We start from the raw sequence: 22,509 nt of genomic DNA, 5'->3' as shown, positions 1-22,509 counted from the left end.
AAGTTGAAATATTCATGTAGCATTTCCAATACATGTTTTGAAACGTCGGAATGAATGCCGTTAGTATTTCTATTTTTAATATTTTTCACAAATTCTATATGTACACACTGAGACCACTATATGTATAGTATAGTCTCGGGTATTTCACATATATTTATTGTGAAGTTTCTTAAATGATCATTTTTTATGCCTGACAAAACACATTTTAGTAGTACTTTTTAACAGTAAATGCACAAATATTTTTTACACAGAACTGACAAAATAACATCTTCACTACATTGCCGACGCTGGCAAGATAGCCAATGCTATAGAAATGTGCTATTTTGCCGGCTTTGATTAAGATATAAAAAAAATAGCCACTGCCTTTTTACGTTGTCGGATTCGTCAAAGGACCTCGTCTACCAACATGATGAATTTACTTGTATCAAAAATACAATAATTTATTTCCAATAGAATTTTGGTCATTCTTTTTATTTATTTTTTGTCTTAAACAAAACAACACAATTATACTAAAAATTTGACAAAAATTACCTACTTTAATATCTGCAGTTGATAAATTAACCGTACTCAATCTTTTGACTGAATTCTGACTACTTTTGATTTAGAGCTTTAAATTTTTGAATAGCGGATCAGTGGCGGATCCATAATTTTCATATGGGGGGAGGATAATTGACCGCTTCAGAGGGGGGCCCCTCTCCACTGCATATAATATCACTAAAATATCAAAACATTTTTTGAAGTGGACGGCCATCCCAAACACGGACCTTAAAATTTATTTTAAAAAAGCAACATACTTGAAAAAGGTTTTATATTGAGTAAGACCTGGGAACAGTATATCTAACATGTTCCTGGTAAGACGAAAGACATGTATTGTATCTTTTTGGTAAGAAAATATTCTGAATTCAAATTACTCCTTAGTTTCCGGAAACTGTACCGGTAATGCTTTTGTCTTTTGAAAAGCGCGGGAACTTTGACAACTGGATTACAAAATCTGGTAACCTACTCTCTACGAAGCTCGTGAAATCAGATCCATAATCATTATAAAGCACCTTTAAAAGTACATATTGTAAACACATAAAACCATAACATCTATTTGTCGCACACTAAAGCAATGTGTTTGTAGGATATTGCAAAAGAAAAGCGAATTACAAACGTTTTATCCAGATATCTAACAGAACTAATGTTATTTTACAGATATCTATAAACAGAACTAATGTCATTTAACAGAACTTGTGTCATTTTACAGATATTTAACAGAACTAATGTTATATTTCAGATATTTAACAGAACTAATGTTATATTTCAGATATTTAACAGAACCAATGTTATTTTACAGAGATATTTAACAGAACCAATGTTATTTTACAGATATTTAACAGAACTAATGTTATTTTACAGATATTTAACAGAACTAATTTAATGTTATTTTACAAAGATATTTAACAGAACCAATGTTATTTTACAGATATTTAACAGAACTAAAGTCATTTTACAGATATTAAACAGAACTAATGTTATTTTACAGATATTTAACAGAAAAGATGGAAAAGGAACTCCTCCACTGGTGGCAGCTGTTCAACATGGACACATAGATATATGTCATTTATTGATAGATGGTGGTAGTGACATCAATGCTTATGATAGTAAACTCCAGAGAAATGCTCTACAATATGCTGTTATAGCCAAACGATTTGATTTTTTTGAATTATTATTGAAGTAAGTAAAAATTTCACATGTTAATGAAATTTCACAAGGTTAAGAGGAATCCTTACCCCAAAATTTGACCAATGCCATTTTTCTCAGCACAAAGATTGATGTTGATTGGGGGTTGCTGTATAAAAAAACTACCTCTGCCTGTCTGTGCAAATTGTGTCCAATTCAGAACTTTTAAATGCCGTGAAAGATTTATTTGAAACGAGATGTATATGAATCTCACCACTAAGAGAGTGTTGGCAATAAGGTTAGAACATGTCTGCAAGGTCAAGTTCACAAACTTAGTTCCAAATGTATAAATTAGGTTTGTCTTAAAAAAATCCTTTAATGAAACAATGTACTAGATGTTATTGTTGCCTATCACAAGAAGGTGTGTCAGATTAATAAGGTTGGAATTTCAATCTGCGAGGTCAAGGTCATAAACTTAGTTCACCTTCCCTGTATTAATCAGCTAAAAAAACAGCCTTGAACTATAGATCATAGTATTATAGTCTACAAAGTTAGAAAGTGGCTGATGTATGAGATGAACAAAAATCTAGGCTAGCGACACAGGCTCTTTAGAGCCTATAATTTATATAGTAAAATATTTCATTGATGATAAACATCAATGTTTTATTATTGCTTCCTTCTAAATTATATAAAATATTCAAAGATAATGACTGATATTGAGGCTACTAGAGCCTTTAGTTTAGAATTGTTTAGTCATATTAAAGTAGTTCAGGGGTAAAGAAAAAAAATGACAGAATGTTCTAATACTTTGCCAAAATGAAGATTTTACTATGCTTTTTTAAAAAAATGATAAAAAGTATGGGTCATCGCGCTATTTTTCAAGGTACGAGTTGTTCAAAGTTGCCAAATTTGCTTAGATTGTTCATGAAAAAACGCATTTTTGTGCATAAAAAGAAATCTATGAGACAGAATTTTGAAAAATAATATGAGCAGATAGGTGTAATAATATTTTAAGAAAATAAAAAGAAAAAATGGTGTCACTGAACTTGTTTTCTTGCTACAAGTAAAAAACGAAAATTTCCCTTATGTCCAGTATAAGTTGAGTACTAAAAGAGTTATCTCCCCTTAAATGGCATATTTGAAAAATTAATTCTAAAAGCACAACTATTTGGTATTTGTTAAAACATTTAGAATAATGCAATAAATAACTAAGTTTTCTTTATATATAAATAAACAGTGTAACCAATAAAATTTCAAATCTGTCTCCTAATTTGCAGATTTAGGCAGAGAACTAGACCGATTATTTACTGTGATTGTACAATTCAAGATGGCGGTGCCGGTGTTCTGTTGAACTACCTAAAAGTACATTTAATTTGGCAAGTGCTGATAAATCATTATATTTTTTAGCTGATTTACTAAGTCAATTAAATTTCTAATAATTATAGACCTGATACTTGCACTAAGATTTAAACTTTTAAAACTTAAGTGAGATACCTCTTGACAAATGTTATTTTTGCATATTTATACACATTATTCGTACCATCAACAGAAAACTCGCACTGTTCCAATTTTATATATGTAGAATAATGAAACCTTGTTTAAAACGATTTAGGATTAAGATAATATTGATTGCAGTTTATTCAAGGTTAATTAAACATAATTTAGAAAATGAATAGGCATCATTGTCAAATTCAACAAGGATGAATTGCAAAATACAATTAAGACTTTGATTTATTTAAATCTACTGATTAAAGTTGATGAATTTTAAATATTTTATTAAAAATAGTCCTGAAAGGTAATTTAATTCAAAAAAGAATGTTTGCGTAACTTTGATGGTTTATTAATGCGCCTTTGGTTTCCTGTTATTTCCAGAAGGATAGGTTTGATGAAAAAAATATTGGCAGATGAACAACACAAGTTCAGTGTCTTGTTAGAATTTGTTCCAAACTTGTATTACATGTTTAAATGGATCTACATACATATATATACATATGTCCTGGTTATACATTTATTTAATGAATATACCCCTGGCCAGTAGATGAATGATGATTTAGAACAGTGATAAGACTACAGAAACTGAAACAGATCCATAGATATATATTCAATTATGTTCCATAATTTGATGAGTTTGTTATCATTGGTACAAGTTTTAAAGTATTTTTGCTAACAATTGACACTAAGCCTATTCTACACTCTAGAGGTCTTTTGGTTTTTCTAACTTTTTGTCACATTGACAAATACCACATCTCCTGTTATTCATATGCAAGCTCGCTTAGTCTTTGGTTGACATGGACTCGATTGCTTTTCTCACTTTCACTGTACTGGCTCAAGCGAGAAAATCAATCTCATTGAGATGATCAACAATAATCTATAGGTATCTAACAAGTAAATGTTTAAACTTGCTGTATTTGTTTGCACCTGTCCTAACTCAGGAGCTTGTTGTTCACTCTGGTTGTCTTTTGTTGTTGTTTATAAGTGTTTCTTAATTTTTGTTTACACTAGTCATATTGGGGCCCTTTATAGCTTGATGTTTGGTGTAATCCAAGGCAAATTGGTGAAGGTCCTACTTTGACCTATAATTGCTTACTTTTCATACATTGTGACTTGGATAGAGAGTTGTTGACTCTAAGCACTTTCGATTTTTAGAAAAAAAGAAAAAAAACTGTACAAATTCAAACTTTTGTATAACATTGTCTTTTAAGGTACTGTTAGATTTTCTTGTACTTAAATCCATTTTTTTTTCTTATCACTTTTTATACGACCGCAAAATTTGAAAAATATTTCGTCGTATATTGCTATCATGTTGGCGTCGTCGTCGTCGTTGTTGTCGTCGTCCGAATACTTTTAGTTTTCGCACTCTAACTTTAGTAGAAGTGAATGGAAATCTATGAAATTTTAACACAAGGTTTATGACCACAAAAGGAAGGTTGGTATTGATTTTGGGAGTTTTGGTCCCAACATTTTAGGAATTAGGGGCCAAAAAGGGCCCAAATAAGCATTTTCTTGGTTTTCGCACTATAACTTTAGTTTAAGTTAAAAGAAATCTATGAAATTTTGACACAAGGTTTATGACCACAAAAGAACGGTTGGGATTGATTTTGGGAGTTTTGGTTTCAACAGTTTAGGAATTAGGGGCCAAAAAAGGGCCCAAATAAGCATTATTCTTGGTTTTCAACACAATGTTAATGACTACAAAAGGAAGGTTGGTATTGATTTTGGGAGTTTAGGTCCCAACAGTTTAGGAATTAGGGCCAAAAAGGGACCCAAATAAGCATTTTTCTTGGTTTTCGCACCATAACGTTAGTATAAGTAAATAGAAATCTATGAAATTTAAACACAAGGTTTATGACCATAAAAGGAGGGTTGGTATTGATTTTGGGAGTTTTGGTCCCAACATAATAAGGGGCCCAAAGGGTCCAAAATTAAACTTTGTTTGATTTCATCAAAATTGAATAATTGGAGTTCTTTGATATGCCGAATCTAACTGTCATGACTGTGTATGTAGATTCTTAACTTTTGGTCCCGTTTTCAAATTGGTCTACATTAAGGTCCAAAGGGTCCAAAATTAAACTTAGTTTGATTTTGACAAAAAATGAATCAGTTAGGTTCTTATATATGCTGAATCTAAAAATGTACTTAGATTCTTGATCATTGGCCCAGTTTTCAAGTTGGTCCAAATCGGGGTCCAAAATTAAACTTTGTTTGATTTCATCAAAAATTGAATAAATGGGGTTCTTTGATATACCAAATCTAACTGTGTATGTAGATTCTTCATTTTTGGTCCTGTTTTCAAATTGGTCTACACTAAAGTCCAAAGGGTCCAAAATTAAACTTAGTCTGATTTTAACAAAAATTGAAATCTTGGGGTTCTTTGATATGCTGAATCCAAAAATGTACTTAGATTTCTTATTATGGGCCCAGTTTTCAAGTTGGTCCAAATCAGGATCTAAAATTATTATATTAAGTATTGTGCAATAGCAAGTCTTTTCAATTGCACAGTATTGCGCAATGGCAAGAAATATCTAATTGCACAATATTGTGAAATAGCAATTTTTTTTTAATTAGAGTTATCTTTCTTTGTCCAGGATAGCAAGCAAGAAATATCTAATTGCAAAATATTGTGCAATAGCAAGATTTTTTTTTAATTGGAGTTATCTTTCTTTGTCCAGAATCAACTTAAATCTTTGTTATATACAATATACAATGTATATTCACTTTTTACTACCAACTGATAAATTAAAATAATCTTTACCATTCAGTGATAACAAGCAGTTTTTTTTACATCTTAATATTTTATGATGTATTTAAATGAGTAGTTATTGTTGCAAACTCCATTAGAAATTTTAATTGAGATTAGTTTTGGAATAAGGGAAAGGGGGATGTGATTAAAAAAATTGGGTTCAATTTTTCTCATTTGAAATTTCATAAATAAAAAAGAAAATTTCTTCAAACATTTTTTTGAGAGGATTAATATTCAACAGCATAGTGAATTGCTCTAAGAGAAAACAAAAATTTTAAGTTCATTAGAACACATTCATTCTGTGTCAGAAACCTATGCTGTGTCAACTATTTAATCACAATCCAAATTTAGAGCTGAATCCAGCTTGAATGTTGTGTCCATACTTGCCCCAACCGTTCAGGGTTCAACCTCTGCGGTCGTATAAAGCTACGCCCTGCGGAGCATCTGGTTGTAATATTATATACAAACCATTTTCAATGATATTTTGCAATTAGAACTGTACAGTAATACATGATAGTGTTAAATATCTGTCTTTTATTTTGAAACTATTGTTGCAAAATCTCAAACAGTTACTTTGATTTATAATAATCTGTTGTTGGAATCTATGATACTGGAATATTGATTTTGTCATTTCATATTGATCTTTAAAAATCCTTATTTGATAGTGATAGTTTGAACAGAACAAAATTTTGAATTCAAAATCATTTAAAGTCTATTGTGACAACATTCACGACAAGTGATTTTTACTGTAATTATGAAGATATTTTTTACTAGTTTCCATTAAATTGTTTTATGTTGCACGCACATTTTGAATTTCCATGTAGTGTTTGAACTTCTGATGTGCTGTTTATAGCTGAAAGTAATGTGTATTGATTTACATGCAAACAAGAAGGTATTGATGCTGCTGGTACAAGATACATACTCTGAAGTGGCATTCAATAATATATGTCTATTGTTATATTAAAGTGAAATCACACCTACGAAAGAATTAAACGTCCATGAAAATTGTTTAATTATGGTATTTAACAGGAACCCTACTTAATACCTATTACCAATACGGAAGATAAAAATCAAACAATTAAATATTTGACTTAGAACAAGACCTTTTAATACCAAAGATTGATTTACATATATCTCTTTGAATAGAAGGACGAAATGTATAGGTCTTCAGCTAAGTGAAACTTCCGATAATGATAATTCACCTATGATTATACCCATGTATTTTAAAATCAGTCAGCTGTATTAAATCTGTGTTAAATGGCACAGTTTAAACACTCGATGCTTGACAGTCTATTAACTGTTATGTTTTTGTCATAACATTGAAAATATGGACGTCCAAATGTACATTACAATAAGAAAAAAATATGGCTATAAACTTCTGTTTTATAACTGAATGGGATTGTTATGAATTATATATGAACTCAGAAGGTAAGCTATAAATGATTTTATTGATAATATCAGAGATCTCTATGTAGAGAGTACATGTTTTAATATCAAGTTGAGACATTGGTTTTAAGCCAATTTGAAGAATAATATGTTAGACCCACACATTACAAATATAACTTCATAAGTCTATTATTGATATAATCTTATCCATTTAAATTAACTACTTGGTCAGTGAGTTTAAAGTTCAAGCTTGTTAATGTCTAGTGTCTTTGATCATTAACAAATCAGTGTATGGTTACAGAGTGAACTATTTATTAGATGCAATCAAACTTAGAATAATGCACCTATTGTTATATATATGTTTAGAAATTTAAATTTGAAAAATATGAAAGTGAAAAATCTATTAAAATGATTAATTATTACACAGGTAGGTTATTATTCCTTGAAAAGTGAAATGACTAATTTAAATCTCATTTCAAATTATTTAAAGCATGTATTCTGTTGGCTGAATCTGGTAAGAGAGATGCTTTGTTTAAACTTGCATATTTTATAGATTCATTTGCTTTTTATGGTCTTATTTTGTTAATAATATCGATAAAAAGTATGTTGTAAAAACATTATTTACTAATTATAATCAATATGGTGTTATCGATAAAGTGTTAAATATTTATGCTGGGATTATATTTTATGAGATATCACTGCTTCCTCTTCTGTGTAAATTAACATTTTTCTCATCAGAAAGTACAATTAAATTAGATCATTATTTGAATACTCATTTTCATAGAACAATATTTCTGTCTGTAATATGATATAATAAATGAATGTTTCCTATTAAGAGCTTAAAAATTAATTAAAATTTAACTGTCATTTCTTTTGGTTTTGCTTGATAGGTACCAAACAATTGTAACCTAACTATAACCCTCTAATAACAGACACCTTCATTCTATTGTCTGTTTTTAAGGTTTCATTTAAAATACAGTGAAAGTCTAATGTAAAATCTCTTTACAAAAAGAACCCTGGTTAATGTAAAGTTTGACATTTCAAGTCTATCATAATTTGATATCATAAAAAAGTTCTGCTGTGCTATACATAAATACAGAAATAGGGTTTGATTTATCAAGATGTAAAACAAAAAACAAAGATGTTATGGATACCTTTATTTGAGTCTTTGATTTAATCTTTGAGATATGCGTTAAGTCTGAAATAGGGTGGTGTCACTTTTCCCAATTCTTTTCTGACTATAGTTTGCCTCAACCAAATGTTATAAACCTTACTCTCAATGTTTATTACCACAAAACACAGATAACTTGGAAATTGGTTGACGTCAATTTTACAATTGCAACAAATGTACATTGACTCATGCATTTTTACAAGCAAGGGCATCTGTGGACAGTAGACACATTTCCATGTATTCATTGATAAATAACTAAAATATATTCTATTTTGATTGTTATTTATTATGCTATGATATTAGAAATTGGTGACTTTAAAAAATCATACATAAGTCTTGCAAATATTACAAAAATATTCTTCTATATTTAGACACAAGCCAAAATTAGACCATTGTGATCATAAGGGGAGAACAATATTCCATCGTGTTTGTGCCATCCAGGAACCAAAGTATCTAAAGAAATTATTTCACAGTGGATTCTCTATCACAACATCACTGATGGATCAGGAGACTGACGATGGTCTTACTCCTGTTATTATATCGTGTCAGAATGGAAATGCTGAACAACTAAAAGAACTGCTAGAAAATGGGGTTTGTATTACTTTATCTAATAAGCAGTATCCACTTGATTTTACCCTACCACACAATCACCACTTCAGGCGTTGGTTCACTTGATAGAATTACAGTTTATTTAATAAGATTTAGTGATTATATCATTTTCTATCTTTTTAAGAATGTAAAAATATCTTTTATCAAATTTGATAGAAAAGGTGGCTTGAGGATGAGAAAATTGAAAGAAGGTGTACTTATTGAAATACAGCATGCCGGAAGTGGCTGCCAACAGTTTCAGTGCAATAACTTATGGACTGTTCAAGAATGTTTTGAAATTTTAATGTGTTGTTACTAATGAAAAAATGGATGTTAAGTAGACATTCAGTATTTTCCCTTTGAAGTTAGGATACATGGTCCTTGATAGATTAAAAAATAGCCACAAAACATGGGAGGTCAAACAAACCTGAAAGTGCAACTTATAAGAATATATCCATTTCATTCAAACAAGCTGCTCTATTATGTTCAAAAGCAGTTACTTCAAAATACAGAAAACTGGGCTTCAGTTTATTTGATGATTAGAGAATGGCCAGTTGTTAGATGGCACATACATACTATTTTGTTGAAATAGAAGTGTGAAATTTGTTCTGTATGTTACTTATATATATAAAAAAATGAAAATTTGGTATGATTGCCAATGAGATAACTTTCCACCAAAGTTCAAGTAAAGGGGATGTAAGAAATTATGGGCAACCACACACCCTTCGACAATGAGAAAAAAACCTACCATATAGCCAGCAATAAAGGGCACATAGATGAAAAATATTTAACAATTCAATTGAAAACACTAATGCCTAATTTATAACAGAACATACAAAAAACAAATATGACAGGCTGCAGAACCAATGACAACCACTGAAATACCTACACCTGACTTGGACAGAACCAATGACAACCACTGAACTACCTACACCTGACTTGGGACAGAACCAATGACAACCACTGAACTACCTACACCTGACTTGGACAGAACCAATGACAACCACTGAACTACCTACACCTGACTTGGGACAGAACCAATGACAACCACTGAACTACCTTCACCTGACTTGGGACAGAACCAATGACAACCACTGAACTACCTACACCTGACTTGGGACAGAACCAATGACAACCACTGAACTACCTACACCTGACTTGGGACAGAACCAATGACAATCACTGAACTACCTACACCTGACTTGGGACAGAACCAATGACAATCACTGAACTACCTACACCTGACTTGGGACAGAACCAATGACAACCACTGAACTACCTACACCTGACTTGGGACAGAACCAATGACAACCACTGAACTACCTACACCTGACTTGGGACAGAACCAATGACAACCACTGAACTACCTACACCTGACTTGGGACAGAACCAATGACAACCACTGAACTACCTACACCTGACTTGGGAGAGAACCAATGACAACCACTGAACTACCTACACCTGACTTGGGACAGAACCAATGACAACCACTGAACTACCTACACCTGACTTTGAACAAATACATAAAGAATTTGGTGGTAGGGTTAAACATGTTTGAAGGTGCCAACCCTCCCCTAACCTCGGATAGTAGTGTATCAGTACAACATAAGATAAAAAAAAAACCTATGAAAGTCAATTGAAAAGGGCTTTACTCATCAAATTGATACAAAGCAGAAAAAAACAGTTAGTAAAAACACAGAGGAGACTTGGCATATGTACTTAATACATCTCTCACAAAAAAAAAAGAAACAAATAGGGTTTGCTCTTTAATATTAGGAATAATTTGAAAAATCATTTGTGAATGCAGTTAATTTATGACATGACGATAGACATTAAAAAGATTTAAAATAAAAAGTTTAAAAATACTTTGGAAAGCAGCATGTATTGAATCCTTAATGATTAAAGGAAGCTGTAAAGTTGGATAGATAATATTGATATGCCTTGAACTTCCTTTAGTTTTTGTCTTTATACATCCAAAAGAGTTATAGAATCATTTCTTTTCTTGAGTATACATGGATGAAACAGCAACTGTTTAATACAAACCAAAAGACGCATAGAGGGCAACACATTGTCTTCAACAATAGATAATTGTTGTACAGTATTTCAAGCTCTAAAACTAATCTAAAAAAATGAATGAATAATACAGAAAATAACAAACATCTTCCATCACCACTTAATTCTCCAATAATTTTCTGTTTGATTAACCCAAGTGCTAATACCTGCCAACTTTTCAAAATGCCCATGGGGGTTTTGCATGCAAGATGGCTGTCATAGTCCTAAAAACCTTCAAATACATTTTGAGGTTGTTTTTTGGCTTCTTCATACTTTTATAAGCCTACAGTCATTGTAAAATTAATTGTTTTGTTTAAAATTGTGGACAAAATTGCTCTTTCAAAATTTCAATTTGGGAGCCTTCATGGGGGAAATCCCCCGCAAATAGTGACAACAACAACAACAACAACAATACTTTATTTTAAGAGGGTTACACAGTTAGCTATATAACTAATCTTCCCTGAGGCCCTCATCATGAGAAATCAAACAAAATGTTAACATATACATTGCATACATTAGTATAAAAAGTCAAGTATGATAATAATGTTTAATACAACTTGATAAAATGTGATGAAAAAAAATAAATAAACATGATGACATGATCAGTTTTATATGTTTGATCAGTTGGCAGGTATGAGTGCTAGTAGCAATATCAATTAAACAACAGTCCCTTGCATGAAGAAAGATAAATAATTTTATACCTAAATCATTGGGCACTGCAAGAAAAAGATGAGTAAGTCCTTTAAAAACCATAAAAATCATGTTATCTTCACCTTGCAGTCGGTTGAACTAGGCATTGAACATATGCAGTTGGATTTTAATGAGTTAATCATGGTTTTTACCTGTATAAGAATGATATTTGTTGATCGAATCAGTCAACCAAATGATTTACCTTTGTTTCACTTACAATGTTGACATTCGTCTCCTTTTAATAGCCGAACACACATAGAACATGCCAAAGCATTCTCTTCTATTGTGTTTTATTGAAGGTCACATGAAAACAATTCAATGCAGTTATACATTATTATTTAGTGATGTTTTTAAGCTTATTTGAAATATTTGGCCAAACTGACTGCTTATATTGATATTATTTCAAAAAAAGCTTTAAGTAATGTTAAAAGAATAGTATTAAATTTTTATTTAAATCGTAGCAAATGCCCATATAAATTAGACAGATTAATTCACAGTACTTTTTACCACCATGAACACTATCTATTTAAAGTGAGAAAAATCAGTATTGTATGTTTAACAGACAATTATTTCTTCTTTAGGCTTCAGTTAGGACCACAGACAAAACTGGAAAGAATGCATTGCATTACTGTGCAGATAACTTAGAGACGCAATGTGCTGAGATGCTCTTGATGAGGGAGGAGTCTCTCATACATGTACAGGATGAACAAGGCTTCACTCCACTTCATATGGCAGTTATTGGGGGAAATGTACCATTATTGAAGCTGCTTGTTAGAAAAGGAGCAGATGTTGATATTTTGGATGCTGACGGTCATACTCCATCTCACTGGGCAACTGGTAGGTTCATTTCAATGTAGAAATCTGTGGATTGTATATTTCTTGTTATTTTCAATACTGTCATTTCATAAGAAATAATTCATGAATCAATAAGAACTATACAAATTAAGGTGATGATGTACAGCTTTTTGCAACATTAATTCTCTGCTGATCAACACTAAAGAACTCTCTTATTCACATTTTTCCCAATTTTTGGACGCAAATTCTACTTTCTTTTAAGCTTCCTTGCCAATAACTATTATTAACTGTTGCTTCCACTTTATTTGTATGAAATAACAGACACTTAACAGAGTTGATAAGCACTAAGCGTGGCAAAAACAAATTCTCTATCCGTTTTTATTCGAAATTTATTTAGCATTTTCCAAAGAACCAACCAATTTGACAGCCATTAAATTAAAAAAAATTGGGGTAAAATGTTTTTTGGAAAATTATCAATATGTTATAAATGTAAATTATTTGTAAAGTCTCTCCTTGTATCAGTTTAAGTTTGAACTGAATGCTCTGTTATATAGCAAGGTGAGAGATGTAGGCTATTTGAAGCCCCAAGTTGTATATTTTTGATTTCTGACTGTTAAGTGTGATCTTGTCTCTTGAAATGTTTACAAATCTTCAATAATTGTTTGTTATCCAGCAACAAAGTACATTTATCATAAGGTTCAACATAAGTTTGTTTTGTATTAATATTTAATAACCAAATTAATATATGATGGTATTCATGTGATGAAACGTGCATGAAAATAAATCTATACAAAAGCTAGTTTATTACTAGATACTAATAACCACATTTGAAGTCACAAAAACTTCTGTCATGCATACTTGCCAACATATTCTTCTGAAGAAAATATTCATTTATGTTTAGTTCAAGGCAATGGTTTGGAAAAGCATGTGTTGTGTATCAAAAGTTCATCAATTTGAAATGGAAAGTTAACATTATGTTTTTTAAATTTTATGTACACTTTCTGGTAAAATTTATTTTTTATTAGTGAGTAAATAAATTTTAGAGATGACATGCATATGTAATTCTTTTCTTCTACTAGTTGAATAAAATCTGCATGTTTATGTCATCAAATAATTTTACTATTCTAAAAGTTGTTTTCATGGTTATATGGTTATTTACTGACATAATTCCTGTTAATGCTCTCAGTTTTTGCCTTGTCTGTCAGCATACAGTAATTGGGACGTTTATATAAAGTTTTATATTACAAAAGATAGAAGACTTTGACACATCATTTCTAGTATACATTTGCATTATATTCTAAAGATTCTGTTTGGCAAACGTCAATTGCCATTGACCTCATTTTCATGGTTCAGCTTAAAGTTGCAATCTAAGCTACTATTATTGTTTAGAGGCCAGCTGAAGCATGCCTCTGGGTGCTGGATTTTCTTGCTGTATTGAAGACCTGTTGGTGACCTTTGACTGTTTTCTGCTCTATGGTCGGGTTGTTGTCTCTTTGACTCATTCCCCATTTCCATTCTCAATTTTATTTTTTATACCATTAATCAAAGTGTGAGGAAAATTATGTTAATTTGGTGCATTTAATTAAATTATTACCATTCAACAGGTCAATTATAAACCAATTTCTTATTCAACTTCAAAGTGTGGGGTCTTATTGTTGTAGGTAATTGAATTAAATTACAATGCACACAAAGAGAATAAGTAAATTTCAGGTTATTAACTAGTCCAGGACTGTTCTATAGGTTTTTGACGTTAATGACTGCAAAAACTTGTATTTGATCATTTCATTAGCATTGGAAATTGCAGGAATCTGCATATGAAATTAAAGATGTTGGCATATATGTATTCACAAATTGCATGTTTTTCACTAGAATTAACCAATAAATTGCATTCTAAAGGTAATCATCTTGATGGCGTTAAAGGTAAGATCAACGATTTCCTCTTTCTGATTTCACACCTTACGCTATATTGTAATGTCTGATTGTTCTCTATTGATTATTTCGTTAAGATACAATCGTTATAACATGTAACTAGGTGTGCAAAGACTCTCAAGATTGCAAGTTGATAATTTTAAAAGTGACTTTAGATTTGAAGATTTCCTGAATATGCAAATACAAGGTCTTTGAATCAACTTTTCTATTTAGCTAATATCAATTGATCTTTTTCTATAAATTAATTATTCAAACGTAAGAAATGTAAATTCACTGGCAGTTGTTAGCATGGGAAATTATTAATGCTTTGATTTGGAATATATAGGGAAAAGAAATAGGAATGTAATTTTGTTATATATCTTTGAGGAGGATAATGAGTAGTTAAAGAGTAGTTAAAGGGTGTTGTTTTTTTTTGTTTTTTGTTTGTTTTTGTTTTTTTTTGGAAAGGGGGGGAGGGGGGGGGGGTAAAAGGAGTAAAGAGCTTTTGGATAATATTGAAATTTCATGGACACATAATTGATTAGTTTCAATAAATAAGTTCTTTTTTTTTAACCTTCCCCCTCAGTATACATACTTTCCTGTAATCTATACTGAGGAGGTCTTTATATACCAACTATCAGACAATCAGACATTACAAATTACAGGCTTTATAGGGTCTTTTCTATTTATAGCATTTTATTTAATGTAGTCAGAATTTATTGTATAATTATTTTTTTTATTTTTATTTACTATTTAGTTCCTAGATGGTTTATAATATGTGTATGCAAATAATTAACAGAATTTGTAGCTTTTCATTCATTACTGGTTGTAACATCTGTAAAACCAAATCTTCTGGTAAATCTGTATACCAAATATGAATGAAGAGTGCAAATTAAGTTAATAAAAATGAGTTATATATATATATAATGTATTGTCATGAGTGGTATTGGTAAACGTTTGGTCACATATGGTGTTTTTTACACGTTATTTTGGTGTTGTAAATAATGTAGATTTATAAGAGTTGATCATTTAAACATGACAAAGTAACAAAAATGCTGGAGTAATATAAAAAAGAAGATGTGGTATGATTGCCAATGAGACAACTATCCACAAAAGACCAAAATGACACTGACATTAACAACTATAGGTCACTGTACAGCCTTCAACAATGAGCAAAGCCCACTCCGCATAGTGAGCTATAAAAGGCCCCAATAAGACAATGTAAAACAATTCAAACGAGAAAACCAACAGCCTTATTTATGTAAAAAAAATAAACGAAAAACAAATATGTAACACATAAAACAAACGACAACCACTGAATTACAGGCTCCTGACTTGGGACAGGCACATACATAAATAATGTGGCGGGTTAAACATGTTAGCGGGATCCCAACCCTCCCCCTAACCTGGGACAGTGGTATAACAGTACAACATAAGAACAAACTATTGTTTAAAAGCAGTACCAAGAATATTTTTTTTCTTAATTTTAGGATTTTCTAATTTTTAAACTCAGTAAAGAAAAGTTGTGTTTTTTCAACTTTTTCTTAAGATTTTTATACTGCTGTCTTGTTCTGATAACATATTAGTACAGAAAAGTACAAGTCAAAGAGGTTAACCCCTTGGAAGGAAATATATTCCAAACCAAATGGCTATTGGCATTCTCATACTACAATTAACTGTTTAAATGTCTGAGGCCATCAGAGTTTGAATGTCACTTTGGTGTCTTTAGCCTCTCCTTAACATGTATGTACACAGTAACAAATTTGAATGTATTCAGACAATATTTAATCTTCAATATCAACATTAGATAAAAGAATATTAAACATTATGATCAATTAACTTTGAAATTTGTATCAGGTCATTGACTGTAGTTTTAAAAATCTATATACTACTTGACTTTTTACTCAGGCTTGTTAGTTAGCAGTAGTTCCTAATAACAGAACAGATACCTAACATATTACTTAATTTCATATAAACAATAAAATGAAGCCACCTTTCAGGCTTTTTGTTTTTAGCTGACATCTTTTTTTATGATTCCTAGTTACTATCAGGAACATGTATGATGTTTTGTGGACTTGTTTAATTGGTATTTTCTATGCATATGATATGATGTTTTGTGGACTTGTTTAATTGGTCGTTTCTATGTCTTTGATTGTTTGCCATGGCATTGTCAGTTTCTCTCAATTTATGAGACTTGAATGTATAATATTTGCCATTCTAAAATACAGTCAAATTGTCTCTAATATAATGATTGCAGACATTCTGAAGACTGTAAGAGAAAGCATTCTGTTGAGTGTACATCAGAAGATGATGGGGGATATATGTCAATGAGACAACAATATAAACAAATACAAACTATTAACAGCTCTATAATGTTTTGAACAATTGTAAGATGTCTATGTTAACTCCTAAGCAATCTTGAGTCTACACAATTTTCTAGTATAGCTTTAAATTTATTTTACCAAATCACAGACCTTCCCAAAGTTGTTGACAAAATTTGTTTTAAAGCTTTCATATTATTGTTCACCTAGACATATAAAAATATTTATCAGCATAATTGAACTTTATTTGTAAAATATTCTAAGATAGTTGATGTAAACTGCTTAACAACACATTCTATTGGAAAACCATTGATTAAGTGAAAAATATTTGAAAAAAACAGCAAATATTAAATATAAAATTATTGTTTGTACATTAAGCTGATATCATCGAAATTCAATAACATTTTAACATCTATAATCCTATGAAATGCTCAGCAATTACTGAATGTTTTATATAATTCAAAGAGACAAAACCTTTCAAGATACATATGTACAGTAATATTAAAAGCTTTTATCAAAGACACATATTTTCTTATCGCTGGTTTGACAGGTAAATTGGCTACCTTGCAGAGCACTCTAAGCTAATATGGAAATCTGTTTGCTCAAGATTGTTTTAATATGGAAACATTTGACAATCAAACCCTTTAAGATTTGTAAATTGGTTTCATATTTGTCAAGTTATCTGTGAAAATCCTTTAATCTCATTACTTCATTAAAATCTAAGGACTCTTAGTATAGAATTCCATGCATAGGATGATATCACTTATATCTCGGCATGCTTTATTTTAACAAATTACATAACTACTTTGTCATCTTGACACCACATAGTCCAGAGTACAAATAAAAAAGATTGTGTCCCTAGTACACGGATGACCCATCTGCACTACCATTGTCTATGTTCAATGGACCGTGAAAATGGGGGAAAATCTCTAATTATACCCCGCTTTAAAAAAGGGGGGGTATACTGTTTTACCTCTGTCTGTCAGTCCGTCCGTCCGTCCATCAGTCCGTCCGTCAGTCAGTCAGTCAGTCCGTCCCATGAAACTTTCGTCACATTTTTCTCAGGAACTACACATCCACCCTTTCTGAAATTTGGTATCAACATTTATATATGTCAGCCATACCGTGTGATGCGTTTTCAGATTCATCACTCGACAACTTCCTGTTTACCGAACACTTGCATATTTTTACACTATTAATATTATCCACTTGCGGCGGGGGTATCATCAGTGAGCAGTAGCTCGCAGTTTCACTTGTTTGGTATTAAATTAGAGAGATCATATCGTAAGGAACATGTGTATGTTCCGGACCATATGAGTATTTGGACCATACGCATATGGTCATGACCATATGCGTATACTCATATGGTCCGACCATATGAGTATAATACTCGTTTGGTTATTAACGGGCCGGACCATATGAATATTTGGACCATATAGGTATTTTTTTTAATTACATTATACTAAAAAAAATTAACGGTACCAATTTCCTTGCACCAGATGCGCATTTCGACAATCCATGTCTCTTCAGGAATCAGAGCTTTGCATGAGGGAGATACATTCCTTAATTTATAAAAATTTCTATCGTTTTGTAACAGCAAATTTTAATAACACAAAAAAGTTTCAATCGTACAAATTTTCAAAGCCTGTTTGTGAGATATTTTTTCCTTGAAAAATTTGTAATTTACAACATTTTAGAAGCCCAGCGACGATATGCCTACGGTGTTTTTAAGAAGCTCTAGATCTCAAACATCGTAGCATGATACCATACTCACAAGATAATTTAGATAAACTATGTTACTTACCAGCGACTTCTTGTGTAACAGTTCATTAAGAAATTTTTGGAATTTATTTTTTTAAGTCGACATATTGCCATTCACTCGTAATAACACATCGGTAATGACCATCGGTATAAAATGTGTTTATTATAGTTTTGACAAGTAAGTAAAATTAACTGTGTGAAACTTCTAATTTTTATTTAGTTAATCGTTTTATTATAATATAATAATAAAATTACCTATGATATGATAGCCTCTTTTTAATAAACGGTCATACCATATGAAGAGTTTAGAAGTATTAAAAGTTAACTGTATCAGAGTGTTAATTACGCCGACCATACGCGTATGGTCGGACCATATGAGTCATGACCATACGTGTACATGTATGGTCCAAATACTCATATGGTCCGGAACATGTACAAAGTTTCAAGTTGATTGGACTTCAACTTCATCAAAAACTACCTCAACCAAAAACTTTAACCTGAAAGGGGACAGACAGACAAACAGACGAACGGACGCACAGACTAGAAAACATAATGCCCATAAATGGGGCATAATAAATGGGGCATAAAAAGAAGATATGGTATGATTGCCAATGAGACAACTCTCCATAAGAGACCAAGTATGCATTTCAAAATTCCATCTTACTGAATAACATGTGGAACATTTTACAGCAATCAGAAACATAGCCAATTTTAAAAGTAAGTTAGGATGGACAATTTATCATAGCCAATTGATTTAGTAAGGATAGACAATTTATCATAGCCAATTGATTAAGTTACGATGGACAATTTATCATAGCCAATTGATTAAGTTGGGATGGACAATTTATCATAGCCAATTGATTAAGTTAGGATAGACAATTTATCATAGCCAATTGATTAAGTTGGGATGGACAATTTATCATAGCCAAATGATTAAGTTAGGATGGACAATTTATCATATCCAATTGATTAAGTTGAGATTCAGGACAATTTATCATAGCCCCAATTGATTAAGTTAGGATAGACAATTTATCATAGCCCCAATTGATTAAGTTAGGAAAGACAATGTATCATAGCCAATTAAGTAAGTTAGGATGGACAATTTATCATAGCCAATTGATTAAGTTAGGATAGACAATTTATCATAGCCAATTGATTAAGTTAGGATAGACAATTTATCAAAGCCAATTGATTAAGTTAGGATAATTTATCATAGCCAGTTGATTAAGTTAGGATAATTTATCATAGCCAATTGATTAAGTTAGGATAGACAATTTATCATAGCCAATTGATTAAGTTAGGATGGACAATTTATCATAGCCAATTGATTAAGTTTGGATGGACAATTTATCATAGTCAATTAAATAAGTTAGGATAGTAAATTTATCATAGCCAATTAAGTAAGTTAGGATGGACAATTTATCATAGCCAATTGCTTAAGTTGTGATAGACAATTTATCATAGCCAATTGATTAAGTTAGGATGGACAATTTATCATAGCCAATTAAGTAAGTTAGGATGGACAATTTATCATAGCCAATTGATTAAGTTAGGATGGACAATTTATCATAGCCAATTGATTAAGTTAGGATAGACAATTTATCATAGCCAATTGATTAAGTTAGGATGGACAATTTATCATAGCCAATAAAGTAAGTTAGGATGGACAATTTATCATAGCCAATTGATTAAGTTAGGATGGACAATTTATCATAGCCCATTGATTAAGTTAGGATAGACAATTTATCATAGCCAATTGATTAAGTTAGGATAGACAATTTATCATAAGTTAGGATGGACAATTTATCATAGCCCATTGATTAAGTTAGGATAGACAATTTATCATAGCCAATTGATTAAGTTAAGATAGACAATTTATCATAGCCAATTGATTAAGTTGAGATGGACAATTTATTATAGCCAATTGATTAAGTTGAGATGGACAATTTATCATAGCCAATTGATTAAGTTAGGATAGACAATTTATCATAGCCAATTGATTAAGTTAGGATAGACAATTTATCATAGCCAATTGATTAAGTAAGGATAGACAATTTATCATAGACAGTTGATTAAGTAAGGATAGACAATTTATCATAGACAGTTGATTAAGTTAGGATAGTTTATCCTTTCCATTGTCCTTATTGTTAAGGATGGCTGTTGAATATCCCTCCTGTTGGTATCATTGTTGAAGATAGAGAGGGACTGTTTTTCTCATGAAAACCGAATAGACAAAACATCACCAAATTATTTTTTATATACTAGTACATACCATTTAATAAAAGTTTTGGGCCCTTGGTTGAGATAAACGATTGCCGTTCTATCTAATTGCAAGATTCACCTTTGGTTTTCTGTTCTTGTAATTTTCTTTACCTAACAACTTCACAAAATTGATGTCTTTGATGGTATAGGACAATTTAAAAGGTGATGATTTAAAGAGAAGATGTAAATTTTCGCCAATTATCTGGACTTAATGACATTAAAATTATAACAAATTATGTTGAGGTGACCAAACTTCAAAACCTGAAAGATATTTTTGAAGTACCAGAATGTATCATTTGTGGCATAGGGTTTGTATAGGATAGCTCAAATTATTTTGGAAAAATTAAGGAAGAATTTGTAAATGTAGTTATTATTGTTTTTTAATGCCCAACTTAGGGGTATTATGTTTTTTCGGTCTGTGCATCCATTCGTTCATTTGTATTTTCGTCTGTCTGGCCCCTTTCAGGTTAAAGTTTTTGATCAAGGTATTCTCCGATCAACTTGAAACTTAGTACACATGTTCCCTATGTTATTATCTTTTTAATTTTTATGCCAATTTAGAGTTTTTACCCAAATTTCTCATATAGAAATAATAATTTGTGTGTGAGGCATCCATGTATATACATTTTTTGTACTACAGACATATTCTTGTTTCTTTATATTTTCTAATCCTGCATAGATAACCAGTCTGTTTTTGTTTTGTTTGTGAAGACTACTAATTGAGATTGTGTTTGAAAAATTAAGGGTTCTTTTTATATTTTTTCAGTATGTACACATTTAGAAATATTAGATGTTCTCATAGAACAAGATGCTGAGCTTTCAAAATGTGACAATCATAATGCCTACCCTATCCATTACGCTGCACAGATGAATGGACGAGATAATGGGCACTCAGATGCTAAAATAGGAGAGAAAGTCCTGAAGAAATTATTAGACAGTGGTATACCATGTGATGTTTTAGATAAAGACAGACGACAGCCGTTATTATGGGCTGCAAGTGCAGGTAAGAAATTTAAAGATATTAATATACACCAAGAAGACCATAAAAACTCCTTTAGAAAAACAACATATCTAGTAAAATTGAGAATGGAAATGAGGAGTGTGTCAAAGAGACAACAGCCCAACCAAAGAGCCGAAAACAGCTGAAGGCCACCAGTGGGGAGTCTTCAACAGAGCAAGGAAATCCTGCACCCTTAATAAAAAGGTGTACTAGTTCAGTGAAAATGGATGTCATACTTAACTCCAAAACATATAAATGAACTAAAATTAAAAAACATACAAGAAATATCATGTGTAATGAAACTTTTCATGATGAATTAGAAAAAAGAGAAATCTACTTTTTGCTCTTATATATCTAATTAATACATGATAGTGGTATAGAATTTTAATAGATCATTTTATAATGCATTATAACCAGACAATATGAAATAAGAGAATAATCGACAGCAGTATTTAATTTATTGATTTTCTACAATTTATATGCTATATGAATTTAAAGTTGGGCATGTTACCATTGGCAATGAGACACTCATTAAAATAGGTTTCTGATCAAAATAACTTCAAAAATTATACAGCATCCTTTTTAGAGGGTCCATATAGTGGCAGGTAAAAATAAAATGTAAAAGAAAGTTAGATATTATGAAAAGCCCAAATAGTATAATTCTTTATTCAAA

The 22,509-nt window shown here is 31.1% G+C and overlaps 1 protein-coding gene across 10 annotated transcripts in view; it reads left to right on the top strand.

Annotated features, from left to right (window-relative positions):
- LOC143067531 (uncharacterized) overlaps positions 1-22,509 on the top strand; it is a 64,518-nt gene that overhangs the window by 5,097 nt on the left and 36,912 nt on the right. For 8 of the 10 annotated variants that reach the window (XM_076240858.1, XM_076240855.1, XM_076240856.1 and 5 more), the window contains exons 2-6: positions 1,526-1,716; positions 8,831-9,050; positions 12,371-12,626; positions 14,481-14,504; positions 21,603-21,839. In XM_076240858.1, the coding sequence (XP_076096973.1) occupies positions 1,526-1,716; positions 8,831-9,050; positions 12,371-12,626; positions 14,481-14,504; positions 21,603-21,839 (928 nt within the window). Of the gene's footprint in view, positions 1-1,525; positions 1,717-7,176; positions 7,331-8,830; positions 9,051-12,370; positions 12,627-14,480; positions 14,505-21,602; positions 21,840-22,509 lie in introns of those variants that run through there. The other 2 variants (XM_076240865.1, XM_076240857.1) reach the window with 2 other exon arrangements.

Source organism: Mytilus galloprovincialis, chromosome 3 (assembly GCF_965363235.1).
Source record: "Mytilus galloprovincialis chromosome 3, xbMytGall1.hap1.1, whole genome shotgun sequence".
In the NCBI taxonomy this organism is placed as follows: domain Eukaryota; kingdom Metazoa; phylum Mollusca; class Bivalvia; order Mytilida; family Mytilidae; genus Mytilus; species Mytilus galloprovincialis.
Note: the sequence above shows the minus strand (reverse complement) of the source record. Positions and strands in the feature narration are given on the sequence as shown.